The sequence below is a fragment of the Corvus cornix genome, chromosome 2 (assembly GCF_000738735.6).
Source record: "Corvus cornix cornix isolate S_Up_H32 chromosome 2, ASM73873v5, whole genome shotgun sequence".
Lineage (NCBI taxonomy): Eukaryota > Metazoa > Chordata > Aves > Passeriformes > Corvidae > Corvus > Corvus cornix.
In genome coordinates this window covers 145201376-145227932 of record NC_046333.1, presented here as the reverse complement: position 1 = coordinate 145227932, position 26557 = coordinate 145201376, and the positions used below count along the sequence as shown (strand labels likewise).

The following is a 26557-nucleotide window of genomic DNA, read 5'->3' as shown; positions in this document are numbered from 1 at the left end:
AGAGAAGTTCAGATAGGTAAAATCTGCCATTGGTGACATTTTTCTTTAACTGATGAAAACTGTAGCAGTGAAGTATTTTTCCCTGTGTGCAATATATGTGACACTGTAAATAAAGCTTGAACTGAGACCTACTTTTTTCTGCTGCAATTATGTGTAACTTGGCTCTGTAATGCAGAGATGTAATGCTCTATTTTTTGTGCTGTAACTATATGTAACTTAACTCGGTAATGCTGAGATGCAATGCTCTATTTCTGATGCTTGTGATCATGGCTAGCTAACAGCCTTACTGACTCACAGAAGAGTTTGTAAGGATGCTTCTCTGTTTGCTTGTAATATCACTTCCATAAAATCACCAGGCGTTTTTGAAATTGGCACGTTTTATTTGCATTCCTAAAGGATTATGTAGGTTTCTTGGCACTGCGGGATTAACTTTGATTTACCCCTGGCACTGGTTTATGTGATTAAAATACTGTGTATTGTTTATGTTTAATGGAGTTGTTCTGTTTTTTCAGATTTTGAGGACGAGCTGCTGTATCGATAATCTGAAGAAGGGCGTTCTCTGTTAAGACTGCAAGAAGATACTACTAACTGGTAAACACTTGCTTGGGTTTCTTTGCTTGTAGAATATTTCTTTGTTTTCCATAATATTTTAGGCCAAGGAGTACAAAGAATTTTGATCTATTGAAAACAAGAAGTAGTTCATGCAATATTTTCTCTTTCTAACTGTCTGTAGCTTACCAGACAAAAGACTCAGTAGCAGTGGATAGCTACTAATACTAATAGTGGGTATTTAAATTGGAATACAAATTGATTAAATTCCTGCTCTCTCAGTAGGAGAAAAAAGACTCGTTTTTTTTTCCTGTAGTGGCATGTTAAACATAGTCTGTTTGCCTCTTTAGCTGAGACAAATACAATGTGTCTGTACTGTGTCCTATATAAATACTATTTGAAATGTGATAGTGCAAACAGTGAAACTTCAAATATAGTGCTTCAGAGTCTGGAGAGAGAAAAAAGGAAGCCTTAACAGAAATCCAGATGCTTTGGAAGATGCCATTAATGTGCTTGTAATTATTCAGTGGATGTTTGTTGAGGCCTAATTTTCACTGAGAATAATGTATGATAATAAAACTAAGGATATCTTGTGATTCCCAGACACAAAGTCATGTGCAGCCTGCTTTTAGGTACAGAATGATAAAAGGATCATCAGTGAAGAGCTATGACCACTTAATAGCAATTTGCCAGCCCATAAATTAAGATGTTGAGCTACAGTATTACACAGCAATCACAAGGAAACCTGAGAAGTTAGGACATTTGAATGTCTTAACATAGGTAAATCATATGCACATTGATGGTGGGTACCAGAGTTACAGCTCTCTTCTGAAATACTTGATGTTGTAGATGAAGTAGCAGTTTTCCTCTGTAATTATACCTTACTATACACCTTTTCTAAAGCTTGGATCCTACCTTTCTGTTTACTGCTGCCACTCGAGCTGCAGGGCTGATTAAACTGGTGTCAAGAGAGTGTTCTTAGCCCCAATGGGCTGATGTGGCTGGGTTCAGGGATGAATATGGAAAGAAACACATCCTAGCCAATAAGAAAACATTAAGCGTTCATGACTTAAGCATTTACAGATGCTTTATTAGTCTTCACTTGCCAGTTAATTTGCCTAAATTTTATAAGCAGTCGAGGATAACTTTATAAAGTACTTCTGTGTAGCTGTTGCAGAGAATATTAAAATGTTTTGTTTGGTTACTCTGCCAAACCTAGATTAATGATAGGAAAGTTCTGAATGCTTATAGTAGTCACTAATGTGCATCTGTCAGAATGACACAGTAAAAAAAAAAAGTTAGACTTTTTTTTTGGGGCTTCTTTTTTTTGGACTTTTTTTAGTTTTGTTTTTTTTTTTTTTTTTAAATATAAAGATGACTTGCATAGTACAGTTATTTCTGTGTGATGATTTCAGTAGTTTTGTTGCCTGTAAAATTGCAGTTCCTGAAGCTAAAATACATATGAGACTCATTCCTAAATACTGGGTTTGAAAGTGTATGACCTTCAATGTACAGGAGAAAAAACCTCTGGCATGTACCTCATGCCACCATTTGAGGTACCAAAGCACTGTATTGACAACGTAAGTTCTGAACCAGGTTATAATTATCTGATAGTAACTTTCAGGATAATACTTCAGATTATTCTGATTGTATATATGTAATGCGTCTGTCACTAAATTTGGGTGTATAGCTTGCCCTGTACAGAAGACTGAAAAGCTCATTAGTCTAGAATTGAAGTCTTCTGTCTTTTTCCCTACTTTGGCTTCCTTTTCCAGCCCATCATCTCCCCATCTCTCTCGGAGAGAGAAGTTTAACAGGATGGCCATGCTGAATGAGACTGGGTAGTTCTATGAAGTAGTTCTTTGTCTGCAGCTGTGGTAAAGTATTTGTCTTAATTCAGTATTTCCTTTAGGATCAGTAAGTCCTTTTTAGCTTGGGGTAGTGCTGCACAAACTTGGTTTCACTGTTTCCAGCATTAACTTTGATTTGGGAAGACAGGAGCTGAGAGCCTGCTGAGCTCTACTGCATTTTAGACCTGACCGAGGTTCTCAGCTCCGGCCCCCAACTCTGGGACTGTGCTGAAAAGAGAATGTGACACATGGATGCTGTGTCCCTTGGGGCAGAGTGTGTCTGTGTCTGGGGCTTGCACAACTGGTGCCAAGATAAAAATTTTAACCCAGCTGGTCCTTGATGTGGTGCAGACTAGCCCAAATGGTTGTAGAAGACATGCATGCCCGTTTTATCCAGGTGGTATTTCTTTTGGTTATGATGTTTCAACTGTCCATTACCACAGACACTGAAGGACATGTAACATTTCAGTGTTTGCCCTATTTTTCTTGTACTAGCTGTTCTCTTTCATTACGCTAACTTAACTTGTATGGGATTATTTTTGCAGAGTATCAGTCGTTCAGAAAAGATCTTGATAATTGTCTTCTGCTTTCATGTATGATCTCTGATAATTATTCACTCTCATTTTACAGTGTTATCTCTTACATGCAGCTTGAACTTGTCTGCATGCTTGAAGATTTTTAAATCTTTCCATGCAACTTAGAATTGTTCCCCTGTAATGATGACGGGGAGTTGTTTTGAGCAAACTGATTACCATGTTGGGAAGTCTCTGTTGCAGTACCGATATTGCACTGTTGGTGGATTAACAGGTTTTGCATTTATGCTAATTTTAATAAATATGAAAACACCTTCAGTATTATGTTTGCAAAGTGGAAGCAAATGTATGCCTGTCATTTTCTTATTAATTTTGAAAACACTTTGTTGTGCCTTGTATAGCTCTTATGAAAGTAACATTTGTCTGGCTGACACATCTAAATGTTTTGCTTCCTTTTGTGAAGAATCTTGAAAATTTCTTCAGTAACAATGTGAGTCTTTTCGTGCAAATCCCTTAATATGTGTTAAATATAAAAAGAGGAGGAAGGTTTGTTGTTCCCATACCTATGTGCCTAAAAAAGGTTTGAAGTGAAGGATCTCATGCAGAAGAGATACTGTATTGAGTAAGGCCCTGTTTCACGTGTTTAGAGAATTCTGTTTGGTTTTGACTGGTGGGGAAGTTTATATAAAGTCAAATATGCTGCAAGAAATACAAAGTTAGGTACTGTTTTGTTTTGCTCAGTACTAAATGTTTCCTCTATTAAACAAGGAAATAGGTTTTATAAATGAGCAGCTTTTAGTGGCTGCTTTCAGAAGGATTTGTTTGTTTGTTTGAGGAAACCTACGTAATCAACATAGAAAGTGGTGACATTACAAATGCTTCTAAAAGCTTTCAGTGCAAAGCCCACCAGATACCAACAGCAGAGTAATGTGGGAACATTAGGGGTAAAAGAATAGTCTGCCACAATGATGTTAGAGACTGTAAATACATGAAGAAAGATTGTCTTTTTGACGACTGAAACCACTTGTACTTCCCATTTGTGCCACAAGTTAAAAACAATCTCCTTTGGATGTGTTGCTCTAATATATTGTTGTAGGTTTGCCTGTAAATTCAGCAGAACCTCGTGAATTGATTTCTCATCCATGTGAAAGTGGGTTTGTGAAAATGTCTCTTAGTACGTGGAGGTTGAGTACTTGTGATTTTGACACTCAAGATGGTGTGGTAGAAATTCTCATCATGATGCTGATATTCTACCAGCATACATTTATTTTGTATTAATGGTGGTGTCTAAGGCAAAGAAGAACAGCTGACTTGTTTTAGGCTGAACTGAGCTGTTTTTTGTCTTGGGGCTTGTTTAATGTGCCCCACTGCAATAGCACAGGAATAGATTGAGGTGTTAGAAGCTTTTATGCAATGCTGTGTTTTTAGAGTTTAATAGTGCGTATCATCAATGTAAATAATGTGCCTATGCTGAGGAAACATAATGTGGTATCTTTTCTCCCACAGTAGGTGTAAAATAAGTTGAACCTTGAATGAAGATCATAGTAATCTGCAGATGATCAGTGACAAGATTTTTTCACTGTAATCAAGCAGAATTAAGTGTTGAGCTCTTCCAAAATATCCTTACTATATATGTAGTAGTCCTACTTCAACAGTTAATAGAGTAAGTTTAAAAATAAGTGAGTTTTGAATTTGGTTTAAAGACTTTTTTAGTAAACTGTGCTCTGCTTGAGACTTCAGCCATCCTGATTTGTTTATGAAGGTAAAGCTGCTATTTTTATTTACCTGTAAATAGTTGCTCAGGACAACATGAACTGTTTAATTCAGTTTGTCCAATGAGCCTTCAAATCAAAGGCATTAATTTTAGCGTTGTTTTGACTTTTCAAAAAGCCGCTTTTAAACAGGACAGCAAACTATGTAAACTTTTCTCATCAGAAAGACATTTGGCCTGAAAAGCTATGCTTGTTGAGACAGGTGACTGAATGCTCATTTTGAGATTCATGTGGTTTGTTCTATTAGGTTAATGTCAGATGTTGCTTATTTCACTTCCTGACTTAGAGAAGAACTCTTTAATACTTGTTAAATGATAATTCTAGGTTTTTGGAGGGAGGGTTGTTGGTTTTTAACTCTGTAGGCGCTTAAACTATAAACATACAGTCATTCAGATCTTGTTAGTGTTCAGCTCACTGTTTGACTACATAACTGCAGTTCCATTATTTAGAATCACGGAATGTCTCAAGTTGGAAAGGACTCACACAGATCATCAAGTTCAGCTCCCTGCTCCTTGCAGGACTCACTACCATTAAATTATATGACTTAAGAACATTGTCCAGATGCTCCTTGAACTCTGTCGGGCTTGGTGCCTAGGGAGCCTGTTCCAGAGACCAGACACCCCCTCAGTGAAGAAGCTTTCCTTAATGTCTCCTCTGAACTTCCTCTGATGAAGCTTGCCTCCTTTTAGGTGATCATGGAATTAATTTGAGAAATTATTGAACACAAATATTGTGCAGCTGTTGAGACTCAGTGCCATTAAATTACAATTAAGACCTTGTTGTATAGCTCCTGTTGGACAAAGCTGTTGAACATACACAATGGTCCCTAGGAGCTGAACCTGGACATTCCCATGTTTTCTCTCTCATGTTTGTTACCCTGTTTTCTGTAATTTTTGTACGTTTTTCCATCTCACACGCTACCCAATGAACATTTGAGATCACAGGTTAAAGTGACATGGTTAGATTCTTCCTTTCTGGACAGCTGATGATTGATACAATTGCTTTTAGTATTCTAATCACCCATGTTTTTACTAGAATAATTTCAAAACTGTATTACTGCAATGTTATTGTATAGCTGATTGGAAAAGCTTCTTCATACCCTGCCCCCTTCTTCTTTTTATTGTAGCTGCAACAAGTATTGCAAATCATTGTGTAGGTAGAGCTCACAGAAATCCTGGACAAGGTGGAGGCACTTGTGAAGAGTCTCAGCGCTCTGTCAATTCCTCTGGCAGGAGCAGAGATCCTCTATCCTTCTCGACAGAAATTGCTGCTCGTCCCAAGGCTCTCATGGAGTCACCAGTAACCTACCACCTAAAAGGTCTTTTTACTGGTTTGAAAAGTCCTGCCTCCTTTTGTGGATGAGTTACAACTGGAAGGAGCTGCCTCTGCTGAGATTTGCATAGTGGGGCAGCAGTGGGGACCCTGGGGGGAAGGAGTTAAAGTGAACTGCTGTAGTATTCCCCAGAAACTTCTCAGCCCTGAGCCTGTGGCAAAACTTACTGCTGCTGGTGCCCATAGGAAGGGCTTTTCAGGCTTTTAAAAATCTAAACTGTGTTCTTTGCCATCTGAAATAAACACATCCATTGTCTCTGAGCAGCAGAGATGCTGTCTGGGATACTTCCACAGCTGTGGCATAATCAGCTTAGGTCTAAGTTCATCTTAGAGTTTTACCTATCATCGGGGGTAACTAGGGCTTCAGTTCTCAAGTTTTGATACTGTTGATGGATAGTTGATGGTGAGAACTTACTAAAACCAGTAAAAAGACCTTTTAGGTGGTAGGTTACTGTAACTCTTCTGTGGCTGGGGTTTTTTTGTGGTAGAAGTTCCTTGCTGTTCATATGACCTAGTACCATCCTGACAAAAGTGGTTTATTTTACCCTGAGAGTAGAAATGTAGACTATTAGAAATAAGGACTCCTCTGTTCAAGTGTTAGGGAATAGGGCTGTGGGTCTTGGGGTTGCTCAGAGCTGCTCCTTCACCACTAAGAATGTGAATGGCAAAGCCCTGCTGACCTTGGCTTGTCTTACTGTTTGTGTTGTGCAAGTGGATGAACGCTGCTGCAAACTTCCTGGGACAGGGCATGACTTAATTTCTGTTATGATGATATTGAGCCAAAATTCTGTGTTAAACTCTGCCATATTCCTAATAAATTATATCATCTGTATATCTTAGATAAATAAGCTGTTGAATCACTCGGGTGGTATTCAGGAACACTTCACAACTGGGTGTTAACAGCATAACAACAAAGGAAGCATCTACTGTGGAAAAATAGTGATGCCAGTTAGTCATGGAGAAGTTAAACATGCAATGGAGAGCAGATGCCAATATCACTTAAAGGTGTAGGGATGATATCCCATATCTTCCTAGCTTAGGAATATTTCAGTATCTTTTTTGAGGAGTGGATGCCTGAATTCTAGATAGTTCTTAAAAATTCTGTGCAAGTTATGTACCTGGTACTAAATCATTTCAGGATTTGGATTTATGAATGTTCAAAAGAAGTACAAGATAATATGCTACCAAAAATAGAAAGTTCAGTTGTTTGAGTAATTGACTGTTAGACACAGGACTAGCTTTAATAATTCTTGCAGGCTTTTTAAACATTTTTTTTTCTTGCAGTAAAACCAGAAGCTGTGTAGCTTGGACTAAAGTACCACAGCTCTACCCCCTACCCCACCACCAAAAAAAGCAACCAACCACAAACAAAAACCCAACTCCAAATTAAACAACTGACAAAGTCCCATCTCTCTTTTACTAAAATCCCTTATTTGTCTTCTGGTTACCCAACATTTATTTTTCTTAACTTGTTTTTAGAAGTGAAAAAGTTTATTTGACCATATTTAAATTAACTTTTTGATTTGATTAAAAAATCCCTTTTACTTGATGTTCAACTTACAGGGGTTTTTTTCTGTGTAGAACTTTGAGATGCAAAAATTAATATTATGATAGTTTATTTTATGATTTCCACTAAGCCAAAGTAATGGTTTGTTGTGGAACACATATGTGTAAGTGGATGAAATATAAATTTTCATGCTGAATACTAATTTTGTGTGAATATCCTCTTCTGCCATGCAAGCTTCTCAAGTATCTTTTAGTTTTCCCCTTTTTTTTTTTTTTAAACTTGTTGAAAGGGATGTATGTGTAAAACCTTGTGTCCCTCCTGTTGGTCTATAATGCAGCATCTAAACTTTTTTGAAAGCTTTCAAGGAATCTTTTAGTTTGGAACAGACCTGTAAGATCAAGTTCAACCAATAATCCACCACAACAATATAAGGTGATAAATTAACTACAAAAGGTACTAAAAAAAAAATCTTGAAATTAAGGTCACATAAAGTGAAGATGCTATGCAACAGTATCAGTTTAAAGATAATGTATCCTATGAAAGTATAATAATTAGGAAAAATGAAATAAGCTTGAAAAATTATAATGGAACACTAAACCCTCTGATACATTCACAGTCCATTTCTATCATTAAATTACAAATTTAAAACATGAGTTTGAGTGTAGCAAGTAATATTAGGTACTGTGACAGCATTGAGAAATTATATAGTATAGGGAAAGATTTAATATAACACATGGACTTTTAGGGTGCAATTTAGCTTCAACAGGATAGATGAAAATGGAGAAGAAAGCTGCAGCTTTACAATCAGAAGTCCAAAAAGTGGTTTTATAGCAAGCAACAAGTACATTTGCTCTTTTTGAAGAGCTAAGGTCACTTTGCAGTAGTGATAGACTGCCTTTGCTAATCTTAGTCTCATATAAAATTGCCATGCAGATATAGAAGAATCTCTGTCTGCAGTCAATGATGTTAAGCCTTGGAGTTTGCATCCATTTAGCATTGAACCATGGGTTCATCTGCAGACGCCCTGAAACTTCCTTTGAAACATGATCTTCGCAATGAATTATTTTTTATAGCTTACCCATCTGTTATTGTTACTAAAGTAAAAATCAAGTTTTATTACTAAACATTTCTTAGTTTTCTCTTTTTATTGCCCACAAGATGCGGGATGTATTTGACTTGCGGTTCTGTTTTGGACTGAGCAGAGTTTTGGGTTTTATGTCTTAGTGCGTGCTTCTAAGGGTAACAAGTTTTTAGAGCTGTTTCCTCAAATGTAATTTCAAGTCTGAAGTTGGACCAAGAGAGCAGGAGCATCTAAAAATTGCCAGGGCAGGTAGTCTTTGAGCTAGATCCTGTTCTGTATCCAAGAGCAGTTTAGATTAATGGGCTGAGAACATCTGTGCCGTAGTCCACAGCTGGTTCACATGGATTTCAAGCTGATGATGCTTACCAAGGGGAGAAATAGTTCAAGCTTGAACTGTAGACTAGGAATTTAAACATTTGCTCTGTGAAAGCAGCAGCCGATGGTGTTCTGAAAATGACTTTAGTCGGGGTGCCAAGTATTTCGCATGGAGTGCATGAATCCTGTGAAAGCTTCTGCTAGTAAGTGTTGCAAGCTTTGTGAAGTTAATACTTTCTGAAGTTCCCTGATGAGCTGAGATACCAATTGAGTACAAAGTAATTTAGACTCGGCGCAAAGTTGTTGTTAATTATTTCTTACCACTCAGTGTTTTCATTTTTTAATAGGAACAAGAACCTGAGTATTGAAAAGCCTGAAAAATCACCATTCTTGTAGCAAATCATGACCGAGAGTCACTGACAAATTTATGCTTGAGTGTAGAGGCTTCTTAGTTCAGCCAGAGTTGGGCAGAAGACAGTGGTTTCATATGGGAAGTTAATGGTCAGCTGTTCTCATGTGAAATCCGTTTTCATGTATTGCTGAGTTAAGCAACATCAGTTCAACATGAGGTGGATGCCCAAAGCACTGGGCTTATTCAGTGGTTACCCAGTTTTTATTGGGGTTTTTTCCTCCAGTTTCGTTATTCACAGTGATGCCAGGTTTACTTCATATTTTACATTTGGGTACCATTTGACTTGTGTCAGCTACAGACTTTTCCTCTGACAAACTGAATGATGCTTGGTTTTGTTTCTGTTATGCTGCAGTTTAGATGATTCGCTGTCCCTCTCTGATGGCTCTAGACAGTTTTCCATTTTTGTTCTCCAGCTGTTGTGACAATTCTTTGAATTTCTGTTGTAGTTGGCCTGAGATGTTGGCATATGCTTTGCCCTGTTTCTGCTATGGTGAAGTTAGGCTGCAATTCAAGGGAAGGGGTTGTGTGTCTAAATGAGATCCCTGGGATGGGATCCATTAATAGTTCTGCTGTTTGACTCCATGAGCTGTAGCCCATTAAGTAAAGTTAATTTTCCTGCTCAGAACTGCTTTTCTCTGTAATGTAACATTAAATATTTGACTACCTCGGAGTCACAAGGAATTGAAAAATGCTGAATCTGTATTATTCAATTTTCACTACCTACTTATTTATATAGTATACATGTCTCATCTTATGCCTGTTTGTGGTATTTCTATATTAATCTGCAGATCTAAACCTTGAGAATAAGTCAGAAGGATGCTCAGAGGTTTTGCAGATCCTCTATCCCAGCAGGAAAACCCAACTAGTGCGCTCTGAACCCGACAGATTTGTTCATTTAGATATTCCTTTCATTTGAATTAAGGTGCATCTGAAGTGCAAAAATTAATTCTGTAAAGAATCCATCACACCATTAATTTCACATCTGGCCATTTTTAATGCATCTTTGCTGATGTTCCTCCCCACTAAGTCAATTTCTTACCCATTTAGGCAATGCTTTATTATATTGCTCAGTGCTAACCTCTAAACTTAAAATACCCTGTGATGTGATGCAAAAAAATCAAATACCTATCAGTCTGCCAGTATAAACCAAGCGTCAGCATCGGCTGTGCTCAGTGTGAGCTGTTTTGCCTGAAGGCTTGCTCACAGGTTCTAAAAGATAGGAAACCAGTTAATGGATTCCTGTGCTAACATCTCTCTGCCTGTTACCGATGATTGTCCAACTGACCTATAATTCTCAGCTTTCCTGGCTGCTTCCCTTTTGCCTAATGGCTTTTTTTTTCTCCTCCTTCATTACCACAAGAGTCCTATAAGGCTTTGTTAATTATTAACTTCTACTCATTCATTGAAGCCTTCAGGACAAGCCACCTGAGGATCAGCACGTTGTTCTTGCAGGTGGTAAGTGCTTGTGTCTTTGTGTGCAGCATTGTGTCCATAAAGATGGAAAGAGCTGAGCAGTCCTCACTTCTTTTTCTAATAATTCTATCAGTTGGAAATATGGGTATTTCTGTAGTAATGAACTAGTACCATTAGGGCACCTTTTTTTTTTTTTTTTTAAAGTCACTAGGCTTGCTGCCATAGTGGGATTTTCTCGCTCATTTTCAAATTTATTTCTATAGTCTGCTCATTCTAATGAATTTATAGTTTTTGTTTATAGCTCTGTCCTATCTGACTGTTCTTTCACTCTTTTTCAGGAAATTAGCTTTTTGCAGTAGTGTTGGGTCTAACTTTGGTTTCAGTTTCTCTTTGCACAGTCAGTTGTGCTCAGCCCCGATCTGCAGGGGACCAGTGATTTCCAGGGTTTTATTTTTGTTGTGCTGTCTCAAAGCACAAATTGAGCAGTCTGAAGTCATGAGAAGGGGGGAAAAAACCAACCGTATTTAAAATATGCCTAGTGAGAGGGGGTGAGTTTTAGAAAATTGCAGCAGCTCCTACAAAGACAGTGCTGTTAACCATCTTTTTGTCCTGAGGTACTGGCTGTTGCTTATTTCTGAGAAAGTAAGGGGATGCTGAAGTCAACAGCCAAAGGCAAAAGCAGCTGCTACCCAAACCTAGAGAAGCCTGGTGAAGGGGAAGGCTTCTGTGAGGGAGATGCATGCTCTGGAAAGAATAGAGAGTTAAATTTCTACAGTTACAACCATGTCAGATAGTCATCTTTTTGCTTATATTCAGTTCTCTGGGCTGTGAAGAGTCATTCTTACTATGGTCTCTGCTTTCTTGCCTGTGGTGCTGTAGATCTTCAGAGCCTTCCTTAGCTAATGTTAGACTATTATTTCCTGTGAGGCTTTGAGTTACTGTAATACTCCATATCTTCTCCTTTAAACTGTACTATTAACATAATTATCTCACCATGTTAAGACAGTGGTAATGATGTGTACAGCACACTGAAGCTGTCCAAGAACACTAGTTTTGTTTGTTAAGCAAATGGTTTTCAGTGGTGACTTGAAAATGCCTTCTCTGAAGGTCAACATGCAAGCCTTGAATTTTTTCAAGTGCACGTTTGTGTGGTTGGTTTAGAATCTTGTGTGATTTTCTTGTTAAAGCAAAGTGAAATGCAAGCAGAACAGTTTGCCACTGGTATTTTATTGCAGCTTTGACTCTATAGTTATTAAATTTATTCTGGGATATATGTGCTTATGGATTATTTAACATGGCAGCCCTTCTCCCTGGAATCACATTTGTTGCCAAATAATGGCATTCCCTATGTACTTGTATGCCTAGAGATAAAACACAGTTCTGCATTATATTTTCTTAACATATTTTTTAAAATTCCCAGTGGTGTATGGATCCAGGACTATATTTATGAAGTACATACACAAAAACAGTGTGTCTGGATCAGATGTGTGCTTGCTTTTCCAAGGTCACACTGCATCGCGTTTAAGACTTTTGGTGCAAAAGAATTAATTTCCATAATCTCTTTTTTCTTTTAAAACAGACTGGAGGCCAAGAACAGAGTGCAGCACTGGCTGTAGGTAAGAATTGAAATGTAACCTGCTTGAAAACTGCTGACAAATAAGCAAAATTGTAGTATGTTAAAGGAGAGAAAGTGGGACCGTTTGAATATTAGTAATTTTCCCTTCAAGAACTTGTTTTCCCTCTCTTCCATCAACAACTCTTGAAATTTGTGGTGTTCACTGGGATTCCTGATCCCTGACTGAATTTATGTCTCTCTGTTTAAAGGTGCTAAACCAGGTTACAAGGGTTTGGTTTTTGCTTGTACAGGGCCTCACCACACAGCCTAGTGAGGCTGTTTTTGAAAACTCTTCACCAGAGTGATGTGAATGAAGTCCCATTACTTCAAAGAAGGCATTTTTATTGTGCACAGAGTTAAAGTGGTTTGGCCACTTGTGTGAACTTATCCTAGAAGACTGCAACTTCCTGAACAATTTGAATGAAGAGATAATGTTTTGGTGGTTTTTCTCCCTCTCTCTTTAGTAAAGCTACTGTGTAGCTGAACCAGATGCCTTGTGCCAAAAACCAGTACTCTGAACCAGCTTTGTGAGACTGAAGAGGTAGCACATGCTCATGTGAAGGTTTTAGCTCTTAGTTTTATAGCCTGCTGCTTGTCATCTAAGCTACTGCATAGTGTCTGTGTTATATTTTGTGTTTATTGTGCTTTGTCAGCACAGCTATCAATCTTCTGTCACACTGGGAAGATAATGGTACCAAATGTGAGGTAGGATTTATTTTTCTTCTGTTTTTGATTAATCATCAAAAAGGCTTTGAATTCTGGGGAGCTGAATGGATTTGTGTGGTGGCTTAACCCAGTCTAGATGCCAGGTGACCACTAAAGCCACTGCCACTCCCTTCTCAGTTGGACAAGGGAGGCAAAATACAACAAAAGGCTCACGGATTGAGATAAGGGTGGGGAGAGATCATTCACCAGTTACTGTCACAGGCAAAACAGACTCAACTTAGGAAAATTAGTTGAGTTTATTACCAATTGAATCACAGCTCCTTCCCTCCACCCCTCCTTCCTTACTAGACATAACTTTATCCCCAGCTCTTTACCTCACCCTTTCCCACTCAGTGTGGGGAGATGGGGAATGGGGGTTACAGTCAGTTCATCACAGGTTGTTTCTGCTGCTGCTTCCTCCTCAGGGAGAGGAGCCCTTCACTGCTCCTGTGTGGGGTGTCCCTCCCACAGGGCACAGTCCTCCAGAAACTTCTCTGACATGAGTCCTTCCCAAGGGCTACAGTTCTTCACAAACTGCTCCAGTGTTGGTCCCTTCCATGGGGTGCAGTCCTGAAGGAACAGGCTGCTCCACCGTGGGCTTCCCACAGGGTCACAGCCTCCTTTGGGCATCTGGCTGCCCTGTTGTGGGCTCTTTCATGGGCTGCAGGTGGATCCCTGCTCCCCTGTGGACCTCCGTGGGCTGCAGGGCACAGCTGCCTCACCATGGGTGGTAGGGAGATCTCTGCTGCAGTGTCAGGGTCACCTCCTCCCCCTTCTTCTCTGACCTGGGTTGTCTACACCATACTCCTGGTGTCTTACATATTCTCACTTTTCTCTGGCCACAGCTACTTCTCTGCCATAACTCCTTTTTTTCTTCTTAAGTACATTATCCCCGAGGCTCTGCCAGTGACAGGCTCGGCTTTGGCCAGCGGTGTGTCCATCCTGGAGCTGGCTGGCATTGGCCGCTTCCCACAGAAGTCCCCCCCATAGCCCCCCTGCCACCACAACATTGCCACACAAACCCAATACAATTTGTCATCAGTTTTGTCAACAAGAATAGAGAACGTTTTCTAGTGCTATGTCCAAAACTATTTGACTCCTTCATTCAGATTTAGGAATATATGGCATAAAAATGTGTTACTAAAGTAATTGTCTTTATTTCAGTGCAGAATTCATGTTTTAAAATACTTATTTTGCAGAATTGCAGGTTTTGATGAACTGTCACATTTTTGTCATTCTCAGGAGAGTTTATGATATTGCTGGTTCAGGCGCACAGTCCTTCTTGCTTACTGGCTTGTGTCTCTGCATTAAGGAATGAGCCTAGGAACTGGGCAAGCATACAGCAGTATTTTCCAAATCTTTAATGAACTGATGGAAAAACATCCAGTGCTAGCAGCAGTAGTACCTTTTTCCTTTAATAACTTTTATTTACAAAGTCATTGGGGGTGTTGTTAAATCTGCAGTTAAAAGTGCAGATCTTTAATTTACAGGATCGTGTGTACTTGCAAAGGATACATTATAAAAGTCACTTAACTGAGTCAGACCATGGGTCCATCTAGGCAAGTCCAGGCTCCAGGATCACCATCTTTCTTCCCTCTGCATATGAGCACTTGGTTTTGCACATCCTTTCACACCCTTCACTTATTCCTCTACTAGAGCAGTGCTGCTTCTTCTCAGCAAGCTGAGAGTCATCCAGAAAAGCTAGGAAAGCTCAAGGAGCATTGCTGGGAATGGTACTGCCTGCAGGAAGAGGAATGCTGCGGCTACAGCACATGGCAAATAACTTCTGTTTTCTTTGAAGAAACTATGAACCAACAGTGTTTCAGGTATTGAAGGGAGAATGTTTGCAAGTTAAGGTGGTGTGGTGTCTGCTTCAGCAGAAGCTGGGGTGTCAGACTTCTGATTCTTTCAACTTCTCCAACTATGCTAAGACAAAGTAGCTGCCAGATGCTTGACAGCATCATAAATCATCAGGGAATCACCAGTGTTCAGGGTTGGGAGGGACTGACAGAAACCCTACCCAACCATCACGTAAAGAACTGGAGACTGGAAATTTTTGGTTAAGCTTTAAAGAATGGGACAAACTGAACTAGATGTTGCTGTTGAATAAGGTTAAAAACTGAAAAAAGCTTAATATCGTGTAAAACCTGAACTGTTGTGTGAGCAGGTGCCTAGGGAAGAGCGGCAACAGAGCTACCATGTATATTTGTGTTCTTCTAGTATGTAAGTATTTTCAGATCAAGTACTTTTAACAGCCAGATGTTATTATTAAATGCATTCTGTATTCTTAATGTGTTTCCATTCTGCGTATGTACCTGGTTTTCCCCAAGAGCTGCTGCAGACTTCTTGTGAGATGGGATGGGATGGACCTGTAGAGTTCACAGATGAACCAATGCAGAAAATCATAACTCTTTGTCACCCCAAGACACTCTGCATGATATTCTGCATGATATTCTGTATATTGTTACTGATCTTAAACGATTGCAGGTTGTATGATACCACTGAAGAATAGCAAATGTTTCCCCATATTTCCAACAGGTGGCTGAGAATTAATTGTCTTACATCTTAGCCTTACTGGGCCCCTTTAGTTTGATTTTTAAGGTTAAAATAATATTAGTGATATGGTGGGAGAAATGGAAGATGGGGTAAAAAATTATCATATTTGCACAGCTAGAGGAATCTGGACCAGTGTGGTCAGGTGGTTTGGGGTTTTTTTGTTTTGTTTTTTTTGTTGATTTTTTGGGGGGGCTGTTTTCTTGTTGTTGTTATTGTTGTTTTGTTTGGTTTAATTTTTTTGGTTGTTTGTTTGCTGTTGGGGTTTTGTTGTTGTTTAGGTGGAATTTTTTTAACGCTTTCTAACAAGAAAAACTATGCAGGTTCAGTAGAAGTAGTTGGTGCTATATGTTATGAGGGGATCTGAAGAAGTAACTGGATGTAACAAAGATGGCTGTATCTTTGATCCTTATCTTGCAGTGAGTCTCTTGAAACTTCGTATAAATAAACAACCATGTGGAGACCAATTTTATCCCTCTGCCCTGCCTAATGCCTGTCTGTTTGTTGCTGTTTCTGAAAACAGATGGAATGGGAAGGAGCATCATCCTGCTACTCATCCTCTGTTATACCATCATCGTCTTGATGTGCTTCATTAGCCTTCTGTATTCTGCAAACATATTGTGTTTGACTGGTGTCTGAGAAAAAGGAAATCTACAGAGTAATCAGAAAGCTGTCCTGAAATATGGAAACCTGCCATTCCAGCTCTGTGATCTGGGAGGCCATAGGCCTTCCCTTCTTCCTTGATATTTCAGAGCTGCTGTGTCGCTGAACTGAATTCTCAGATGGACAGTCAGTGTCAGGTTCATACACACAAGGTTTGTGGTTTAGCACTGTGACATTCCAGTAGAAGTCCCTTGAGATGGAATACGTTAATGGCTATTTATATCTGTCAGCTTGGTGATGAGATAATTTGTAATGCAATTGTTAGTGCAGGATTACAAGCCAAGGCACTGAAGGGGTGCAACATTTTTGGAATGAAACTCAAAGAGAACATTTTACCTGAGTGTTGCAGAGCAGTTTGGGTGCTTGTACTCCTTGTCTTGGTGCATTAGATGGCAGCACTGTCAAGATCCCTCAGTGCAGCTGCATCCAGCTCTGATACCGAAACGTGTGGCAGTGATAGATGGGAATTCAACTGCTCTGAAAGATAACCATTTCCAAATCAAACTAGGCAGGAAGAGGCGTGCTGTCTCACATGTGAAATACCAACTGAAAAATGGTACATCAACTGGATTAGTTAGGAAGTAATGAATTGAAACAGTACTTCCTTTTTTTAGCATTTAGATAAAACTTAGAGATTTGGTTTTGGGGGTTTTGGGCTTTTTTTATTTTTGGTTGGGGTTTTGCTTTTTTTCTTTATACAGAGGTGAAAAGTTGGCAGGAGAAGGACTTACCATACAAATTACTGTTGGGTTTGGTTTTTTTTGGAGACGAGAGCTTGAGGGTTCTTAAATTATAGGCTGACATCCTTGAAATATGAAACTGTCTTAGTACTGTGGTAGTATAGCACAGTTTGAAAAGGCATGCCATCTTTTGTAGAGTAAGCAGCTTTTCTCTAAAAGAATTAAAAACCATGTAAATCTGCCACAGCTCTTAATAAATGGGCTTTTTGTTTCTTTATGTACCTGATAAAAATGTTCCCAGTTTACTTTGAAAAAAAGGCAGACTTCGAGCTCAGCCCGTGTTTCCAGGATAATGCCGCAGTACTGAAGGCAGTGCTTTGACGGGAGGGCCATGGCCGGTTCCGAGCTCTGGGGCTCTGGGATCCATCGGGCACGCTGGTCCCAGCTGCCGCGTCTCTGGGATATCCAGCGGAGGGGCAGCGGCCTCTGTTGGGGGAATCGCAGCGCTGCAAGAGGCTCTGCGCATCTCCAGCGCTGGAGGAGAAAGCAGAGTGTAAATTGCATTGCAGTGGAAATGTCCCTGAACTGGAAAAGGTGGGTTTTCCCGATGGCTGCAACGTAATGGAATTAAAAAGAGCATTTTGCAGAATTAAGTTAAAGCATGTTGGGCTTGTGTTATTTTGAAAGAGGAAAGCAAAATTAATTATTTTTTAGCCCCAGATTCACTCTTGGAAAAATTGTGTGGTTACTTGCTGAAGGGTAAATCAGAGCAGATTTTTGGAGTGTAGTCTCTACCCTGTTCAATACAAGTTCTGTTTTAAAAACAAGCGTAATTCTTCCAGACAAATTGGGTTCATTCCAGACTTGTGTGAGCATGCTTAGTTATTTTATTGTAGCTCCTGTCAAATGCGTTATTCAGTGTCAGCTGTGCCACTAAAATGTTCCCAAACTAACAAGGCTGTAAGACTGCTTCTAAAGAAACTGTGGATTCTTCAGGGCCTTTCCCTTGATTTCCTCTAAGAGGAAAAATGGACTGAATAAACACTGCCCTGACCGTACTTCACAATTCTGGTTTTGAGGAATGTGAGTCTATTCACTAGTCTGTTTTCCCTGGCAGACCTCCATCCTCCTGATATGACAAGTTTTGAATTCAGTTTTGTTCTAAAGGAGACTTTATTGATGATGTGTGATCTCAAAAAAAACCCAAACCAAAACAAAAAACTTCAGTTTCAACTAAAACAGGTTATTGTATCAAAGTCAGTTTTGCCAAATGAACTAACATCAGAGGCGGCTTCAAACAGCTTTTCAGTAGCCTGAATACTTACCTTCCTATACAAAAACGTTTCCTATCTGACTGTATAATTTGTTTTTCCGCTATTGAGATAAGATGCTAATGATTGAAGCCCCAGTAATTCAGTGATATAGGTGGGGTGGGGGGTGGGTTGGCCTGCATATCTTTTATTCTTCATGTGGTTGGTTTGCAGTCCCTGGTTCGTGGCCACTGGGTGTCAGCAGTGCAGAGCCGTGTGCAGGTCTGGGCATGGGTTTGGACTGGGAATTGTGTCCCAAAAGCGTCTGTAAAAACTCCTGGAATCTTAATGCTTGCTCAAACAACTTGTCCATTGGTGAATGAAACTGTGGGGTTTGTGCAGAACTGGGGGTGGCTCTGGCACTTCATTCATGTGTTTGATTCAGAACATTTACACAGGTGACACAATTTGAACTGTTACTTTTAATATTAGTGATGTTAGAACTATGATGGATCCTGTAAATGAAACCAGCTTATCCAAAATATAACTTGTTTCAAGCTAATGGCACCAAGCTTCCCCTTCCTAAATCTGAAGGTGCTAATGAGTGATAGCTACTATTTTTTTTTTTAATATTGACTCTAATTATTTATTTTCTGGTACGTATACTATTACTTTGGGATTTTGTATAATGGCAGATCTTTATTACTTGCAACACCACTAACATCAATAGTAGGAATTGGAATGTGTCAGAAGGCATCTCTGCTGCTCCGGCACTATTCAGAAGAGAAGTAAATGTGCATTAGTCTAGGAAAAACATGTTTGTATCCAGGGAGAATGTTACAAGTCAGAAAAGAGTGATTCCTGCAGTGCATTTTACCAGCTTGTTTCCATCTCTGCAGCAGTCTCTAGCATTTAAGGTGGAGAGCAGAAACGTTCTCACTGGTTGTGAAGCTTTGCTGTTTCATTGGCAGAGAAAGCGACACGGGATCCCATAGGCTGCCAGGCTGTGATGCCATGTGTTGCTAAGGCCTGCCTTGAATTCAGCTGATGTGGGCAGACACCTATTTGCTGCCTCTTTCTTTTTTCTTTTTTTTTTTTTTTTCTTCTCCCTGTTCATGGCTAGATACTGTTCAGTAAGCCTTGAAACAATTGACAGGCTGATAGGATTATCCTTCTAGAAAAACAGTATAGGGAAACATTCAGTGTTTTGTTTATGTAGTAACACGGTGAGTGTTATAACACAGTAGTATTCCACTATAATGCTAGGCTTTTAATGCTATCAATGTTTTTTTTTGCTTATTATTTTGCCAGAAATATCTCTGAATTGGAGGTTTATGCCACACTTACATGACCAAATGAAAATTTAAAACTCAAATCCCAGAAACAAAATGTTTGTTGTTCCATTAGATGTGCTTTCCATACAGTGTTGTGCTTAGCTACATATATGAGATTTTCAGGGAGCACAGTTTTCATACTGTGGATTTTAGTATTGGGAATAGCATATACATTTCCAAAAGATGAGCTGATGTTTTCTTGAAGCAGATTTTCTTCAGGCATCAAAACCAGATATTTTTAAATTATTTATTTAACTGGTTTTTTAAACTAGTTTGAAAACATGCTATTCTCCCAACAGAACAAAAACTAATAGAAAATATCATTTATGAACACCTTTGTAGTATTTTACCTGTAATGAGAGTAAGTTCTCCAGCTGCTCACCAGTTGCAAGCAACATCCTTGTTAATGCACAGTTTTTTCTTTCAGGTGTGAGAGGGTAAATGTCTTTGGTTCTCAGATGAATTTACTTGCATTGAGTATTTTTATTAAAATTCCCCTGGGCTTAGCCTGGGGGGGGTGGGGGGCACTGAAATGTGTCGGGGATGTTTTCCACAGGAAGGGCATGCGTGCAAGACTTGTTTTGAAAATATGCCTTTGCTTTCCGCTTGTCTGATCATGGCTCCACACGCAACATCATGCAACCCCATAAGGCTGTAATGGGCCAAATCATCCTAATCCAATGTGGCATTCCGTATGTCTTCCTCTGCAAGTAGGTCAAGTTTAAGCCTTGTTCCTGGCTTGCGCTCTGATTTCCCATAACCTGCTCCACGTGGCTCGAGTACTGTGCTGGAGTGCAGAGCATGCCAGCAGGGATTCTGAGCAGCCTCACAGGGACAGCCAGTTTTTGGACAGAAAATTAGTGGTTTTGTTCTGCTCTAATCTTGTGATGTTGGACTTGTAGCACGAGAAAACTTCAGTGGTTTAAATGTGTGCTTTTACTGAGTCCTAGGCTGTTAGTTTACCTAAAGAGTTGCCTCTGGACACTGCACTATAAAATTTTAAAATCAGTAATACCCATGAGCTAGAAACTGGTTTTCAGCTTTCGAAGTGTACTGAATTCTGAATGAGAATACCAAATAAAATTGGACAGAGGTTGATGCTCTGAAGCTGTGGAAAAACAAATAGGTGGTGACCTAAAGTGTACTTCAGGCTGGGCACTGACTATTTTGATGTTAGAGATTGCAATATGCAGAATTCTTCTTGATGAGGATTACAGCTTCAGTGTGCATTTTGTTCCAGTTGTGCTGGAAGAGTTGTGGGTGAAAAGGTGGGTTAGCACCCACAGGGGTCACCTCCAATCAGTGCTCTGAATCAGGTATTTAGCTCCAAGACAAAGCCCAGCTGCAGGACATTAAAATCAACAGTAGTGCTTGCTGATGGCTTTGGTCTTCATACAGGCTTAACTCGTTCTTGAATTGGGGCTGATTGATGTGGCAACTTGCTCAAGAAGGGTGCAGTTAGCGCTGGGAGATGTTCTTGGCTAGGCAATGGTAGCTCAGTGTCAGGGCTACTTAACTGGGATGACATCTGTCTTTTTAAACCAGTAATTTTACTTACTTCAGATGGAGTTGTGGACTTGCAAGGAAATTGGAAGAGTGCTTGGTAAATTAATACTGGCTGGGCATGCCACTATGTGGTTAATTACCAAGGTAAGTCTTCATAGAACTGCCAAAATCATCATGCTGGTGATGCTTTTTGGTGATCAAATAGCAGAAGAGGTCACTGAAGGTAGATGCAATGGCTGGGTTTGTAGTCTGCTTCTCACACTATGGGCAAATTGTCATCATCTTTAGTATTACAGCCAGTAGTGGTCCTTCTTTCGTGTGTTTTGGGCCCAGAAAAATTGCAAATGATGAGCCACTTGAACAAAACAAGAATCTCTAGTAAATCTTTTTCTTATCTGTCAGAGCCTGATGCAGCTGTGAGCTAGGTTGCTTTACTCGAGATTGGTCCAGGTATTCTGCTGACACAGCAGCTTCTCAGAAGGGTCAGATTTCATTTTCCTCTCTGTAGTGTTCCCTCTGAGTACAACAGGTCAGCTCTGCCTGCTGCTCAGCTATACCTTCTGAAGGAAAATGTACAGAAGTGTAGGTCTGTCTAACCTCAGCTGTGACATACTGACCTGCAGCTGCTTCCACAAATCTGGGAAGTTCCACAGGTGGCACCATGGTCTTGTTTCTAAAAGGTCATTTCAGAGCTCAAGAAGGGAGTGCTTTTCTTTGTCAGAAGAGTAGATTCTGACCTTTTGGCTCTTGCATTCATTACCTTGAATGCTAAGCTGAAAGTGTCCTCCCAAAAAATGCTAAAGAAATTACATCTTCTCAATATCTGTCTAAATGGAGTTTTCAAGTTCTTCGTAGCCTAAAGTCTTCTTGGATTACAGTTTTGAGAAATTTTTGTTTTCACAGTTCTTAAAGTACAGCAGGTCTTCCAGTTTTAAAGAATGCTTGAGATCCTTGAGTAAATGTTACAGTGCATCTTGATTCAAGTTTCAAAAATACTGGATTTGTCCACTTTCAGCTAGATTTCCATGCACTTCATAGAAACTGAATATACAGTGAAGTTTTGCTGCTAAGAAAGCAAATGTGATTGCACGTCTTGTGTTTATCAAGATGTTTTCAGTACAATGAATGCACGAGGGGAGAGGTTTGTTAGGAACTTTGTTATGAACAAGTGTTCAAGCAGCTTTGTGGTCATGTAAATTGATATACATTCCTATAGCTCATCTTGTCATCTTGCTGCTGTCACAGTTGAACTAATCCATTATCATCAGTTTCTCTCCTTTGCTCAGGGAGGCTCTTCACTGAGCTGTTACCTTTAGGTCAGTTGCATCTTCTGCTTGAATATCACACCGACTGTTCCATTGTAGTGCCAAAACTTTTATTGTGCTTTTCTATTTGTTAAACTTAACTCCTGGAAAAGAAACCATATATTCTTCCTGGCAAACCTTCCTGAGGGATGAAGGTATTTGTATTGCAAAACCAAGTCCCCAACTCCCTACTTGTTTTAGGAGGTGTAGGTGCTCAGTGAAACAAGCTGTTCTGCAGTGCCTATGTGCTCTTCTCTTAGCTTCAAAATATTTCAACCCTATATGCATGCCCCTACTCTGACCTTCACAAATAATACTATCCAATATTTAAGCCACATGCATGAGCCTATAAACTCTTAGGAGACTGGTTAGTATCAAAACAAAGGCAAAACCTACACAGAGGCTTTTTTTTTGAGATATGGAAAATATTTTGGTGGAGGAGGGGATGGTGCAGCTGAAGCACAGCAGTAATTGCAGGTATAGGAGATCTCTTTAGGCCATGAGCACTATTCACTGCCACATGTTTGCTGCTTGTTTGTTAGTGTTGGAATTGAAATATGTAATATGCTGTTCTGAGATTGAGCTTTGATTTCTGAATCTGTAGATGGATCACCATTATGCAGCTTCTGTTTTTTTAATTGGCCCTGTTGAAAATACTTGTTTAAGGATGCCTCTCTCTGGAAAACTCTGAAATACAAAGTGGCTTATTCGGTCCTGTGTTACAGAACATGCTTGAGAGATATGGAAAAGTAATTTCTCTGCTTTCTGCTGTTATGTGTTTACACAGCATTGGTGTACATTTAGCTTTAAAATAGTTTGCTAAGCTGTGGGATAGAAGATGCTGGGAAAGCTGTCTCTTCGAAGAACCATGTTTTAATGGATTAGCTGTTAAGAAGAGTCTCTCAGCTGGACACCCTAATTTTAAAATTCCTTGAATTCATAGGTGCTTCTCACAGGCTAAGAAATCTGATCTGAATTTCCAGGAAATAAGTTCAAATTATTAGGAAGCAGGTCTTGCGTTTTCTTGAGTTTAAAAGGAGAAGGTTGAACATGTGAAAAAGACAGCATACACCTCCTGATGAAGTGCTGTGTGCAGAATCCACTGTGGTCAGCTGGGTTACACTCAGAGTCACGGTGCTAAAAATCTAGATTCTTAACAGTCATTTGGTCGTTCTGTAGAAGCTGTTGGAGCAAAGACTTGGGTTATTTTCAGCAACTTGGGATTAATTGCCCCTTCCTTCTCAAGCTTTGTTTGATTGCTGAATCTTGCAGATCCTGAAAAAGAAATCCTATGCTGTTCTTAGTTTGATCAAGAAATCCGTCAACACAGGTTCTGAAAATTTGTTTCGCCAGACAATTTGTTTTGAGTTCACATTGCTTCAGTTTCCTTGATGCCTAATAAAGTAATGATTCTTAGTGTCGTGCTACCTCCCTCCAGGTAAATATGAGTCTTGAGTAAAAGTAAAAATCAGGAAAAAATAGAGCATATACTTGTTGGTTGGTATAGTTACATTAATTTGAAAATTGATTTGTTTATATCTTGTGCTTGAATCCAAATGTCAGATTATTGATGGCTTATTCTTAAATAATTTGAGGTGAGATCTTTGGGTGGTGTCTTGCTTGTCTTGCAGCAGCACTCTAGTGAGCTCTTGGCATTTCAGAGCAATGGTTATTAGGTATGTTTTCAGCCTCTGTAAAACATGGGAAGGTTCATGAAAAGGCTGCTTTGTTATGAAATGCAGTTTTCATACTCCCACTGCAGGTATTGATTTCTGAAACTTAGGTAACATTTGAAACTGTTTCGATAATTTATCTGATCTCAAGTAATCTAACAACTATTTAATTTTTCTTCTACTTTTCATTTCTTTTAGCTGGGATGTGACAGCAAACATAAGAAGAACTGTTGAAACTTGATTTTTTTCTCCTGATTTTGGAAAAGTCTAATTTGTGCTTTACTTGTAACTCTGTGATTTAATGGGAAAACTGTTCATTGGCCACAGATGACTGCTACTGAGAGGCTTTCCGATATCTGTTTTGGATTACAGAGAGGTAGTGAAAAAAATGTTATGATGACACCAGTTCCCTTTGAGGTTGCTTTTGTCCTAAACAATAATGGGTTTGTTTGGCACTAAGTGCTGCAGTTATGCAAAACAATTGCTCAGTCATCATAGGTCACATGTTCTTTATATGTATTAAACAAAGATGAAAAAGAGCCAGTAATTCACATCGTTGTTTTTGTCAAAGCTTATAACTTTTCCAGTTTTTCAACAAATACTGCTCCCTAAGAAGAAGGGGCATGGAAATGCACTGTGTAGTGCATGAGTTCTGCTCCCCACCAGAAACTGATGAATCCAGAGTGCAAAACTCAAGGGGAGCCCTGCTCCAGTGAGACCCAGGCGTGTACTTAAAATAGGAAATGGTTATTGGAACTAAATTATTTTGCCATTTTTATTTTTAGGTTTGCTGGCATGGGTAATCTCATTAAGGTGCTAACCAGGGACATAGACCACAATGCAGCACATTTTTTCTTGGATTTTGAAAGTAAGTCTCTCAGCCCTTCACAGCTGGTGCATTTCAAATGGTAACAGTAGGGTTGCTTATACCTGCTGCAGTGAAGGCCAGGGGACTCAGTTGTAAAGTTGGAATTTGAAGGAGTTGCATGTGTTTTTTCTGTTCCTATTTTTTTTTTCCTCCCTCCTCCAGTAGTTGCCAAGCCACCATCACGCTGCTGTGTAAATTTTCTTTCCATGTGCTTAGTCATTTTGAGTCTCTGTGGTCAGTGATGTCCATCCATCTGCCTGCAAATCAAGTAATCATGAAATGAGAATTCCTGTTGGTATGCCATAGTAATCTGTGCTGAGCAGTTGTTCCCTATAATCCTCTCATACACAAGAGTGAGTGCGAAATCATTCCTGATCCTGCTTTGGTCATTCATCGTGCAGTTGATGTGTTTTTTTACATCCAAAAGTCCAAAGTGAAACTATCTGAGTTTCACAGATGTTTTAGGTACCTTGTGTAAAAGATCTGTGGCATATCTCTGTTAGCATTTTCTGCACACTGAAATGGTATATCTTGATGTGGTTTTCTATTATGGCCTTCTGACACAATTATAAGGGCTGACAAAATTAAAGCTCTTTCCTTCTGTTGTCCCATCAGGTTAAAATCTAGCATGGCTAATGCTTTCAAATCTGGTACTTGGCTCTCAAGGCAGTACTCCTGCTCAGGACACTGGTGCTAGGATGTACTGGGACTGAACAGTTCCTGGCAAAGCCTTCGGTTGGATTCTGTCCCTTCCCCAAGGGGGCAGCTGTGAGGATGTTGGTGACATGGTCACTCTTACAGGAAAGCTGCATGGCTGGAGTCACCAGCTGTGCATCCTTGAGGTGGGGATCTCCCTTCACCCAGCCTGAAGGATGGGTTCGTACCTGATGGAACTCTCTGGTCTTCTTTTCCCACTGCTTCAATCAACTACATTTGGGCTGTTCTTTCTTATAAAAAGAAAATTTTCTTTCTCTCATTCTTGTCTTGGCAGGTACCTTAACATGGGGAACCTTCTAAAAGTTTTGACATGCACAGACCTTGAGCAGGGGCCAAATTTTTTCCTTGATTTTGAAAGTGAGAAGATGATTTTATATATTTATTACTCTTTGCCTGCAGTAGACTGCATTTGTCATGTACTAAGTGTATGTTTTCATTTTGCCATCTTTCTAACTGCTTTGCATGCCTGAGCTATGAATAATTGTTCAGCAAACTTCGGTAGAAAGCAATAACCTGTTCTAAAATATCCTCAGGTCCTTAAATGTAAAGCCTTTACTCCACAAAGGGCTTTCAAATTACATTTGACTCTTGAAACCTTGATATGGTTCTTATTTTTTAAACCAAGATTCTGGCTACTTTTAATCAAAATGTTAAAAATAGTTGTAATTATTTCAAGGCTTAGTGAAATTCCAAGGGGATACATGCTTCTTAAAGGAAAAACTGAAAATGAAACCTGATTCTTGTAATTTCCAGTGTTACTTAATGATGCTGCATGCCCAGATTGGCTCACAACAGCTATTCATAGCTCCAGCATCATCACGTTAAAGGTCTATATGTGAACCTTACTGGATCTGGCACAGAAATTTAACCTCATGCCTTCTTAAAAGGGGGTCTCAATGTGTATAGAGATGAAATTGATTTTGAA

The 26557-nt window shown here is 39.4% G+C and overlaps 1 protein-coding gene across 6 annotated transcripts in view; it reads left to right on the top strand.

Annotated features, from left to right (window-relative positions):
- The window catches only part of CYRIB (CYFIP related Rac1 interactor B), a 75935-nt gene that overhangs the window by 33067 nt on the left and 16311 nt on the right, over positions 1-26557 (top strand). Inside the window, exons 2-5 of one of the 6 annotated variants that reach the window (XM_039548817.1) lie at positions 513-591; positions 2325-2426; positions 12344-12380; positions 25907-25989. In XM_039548817.1, the coding sequence (XP_039404751.1) occupies positions 25917-25989 (73 nt within the window). In that variant the 5' untranslated portion in view covers positions 513-591; positions 2325-2426; positions 12344-12380; positions 25907-25916. Of the gene's footprint in view, positions 1-512; positions 592-2324; positions 2427-12343; positions 12381-17550; positions 17575-24829; positions 24916-25906; positions 25990-26557 lie in introns of those variants that run through there. The other 5 variants (XM_039548819.1, XM_039548816.1, XM_039548818.1 and 2 more) reach the window with 5 other exon arrangements.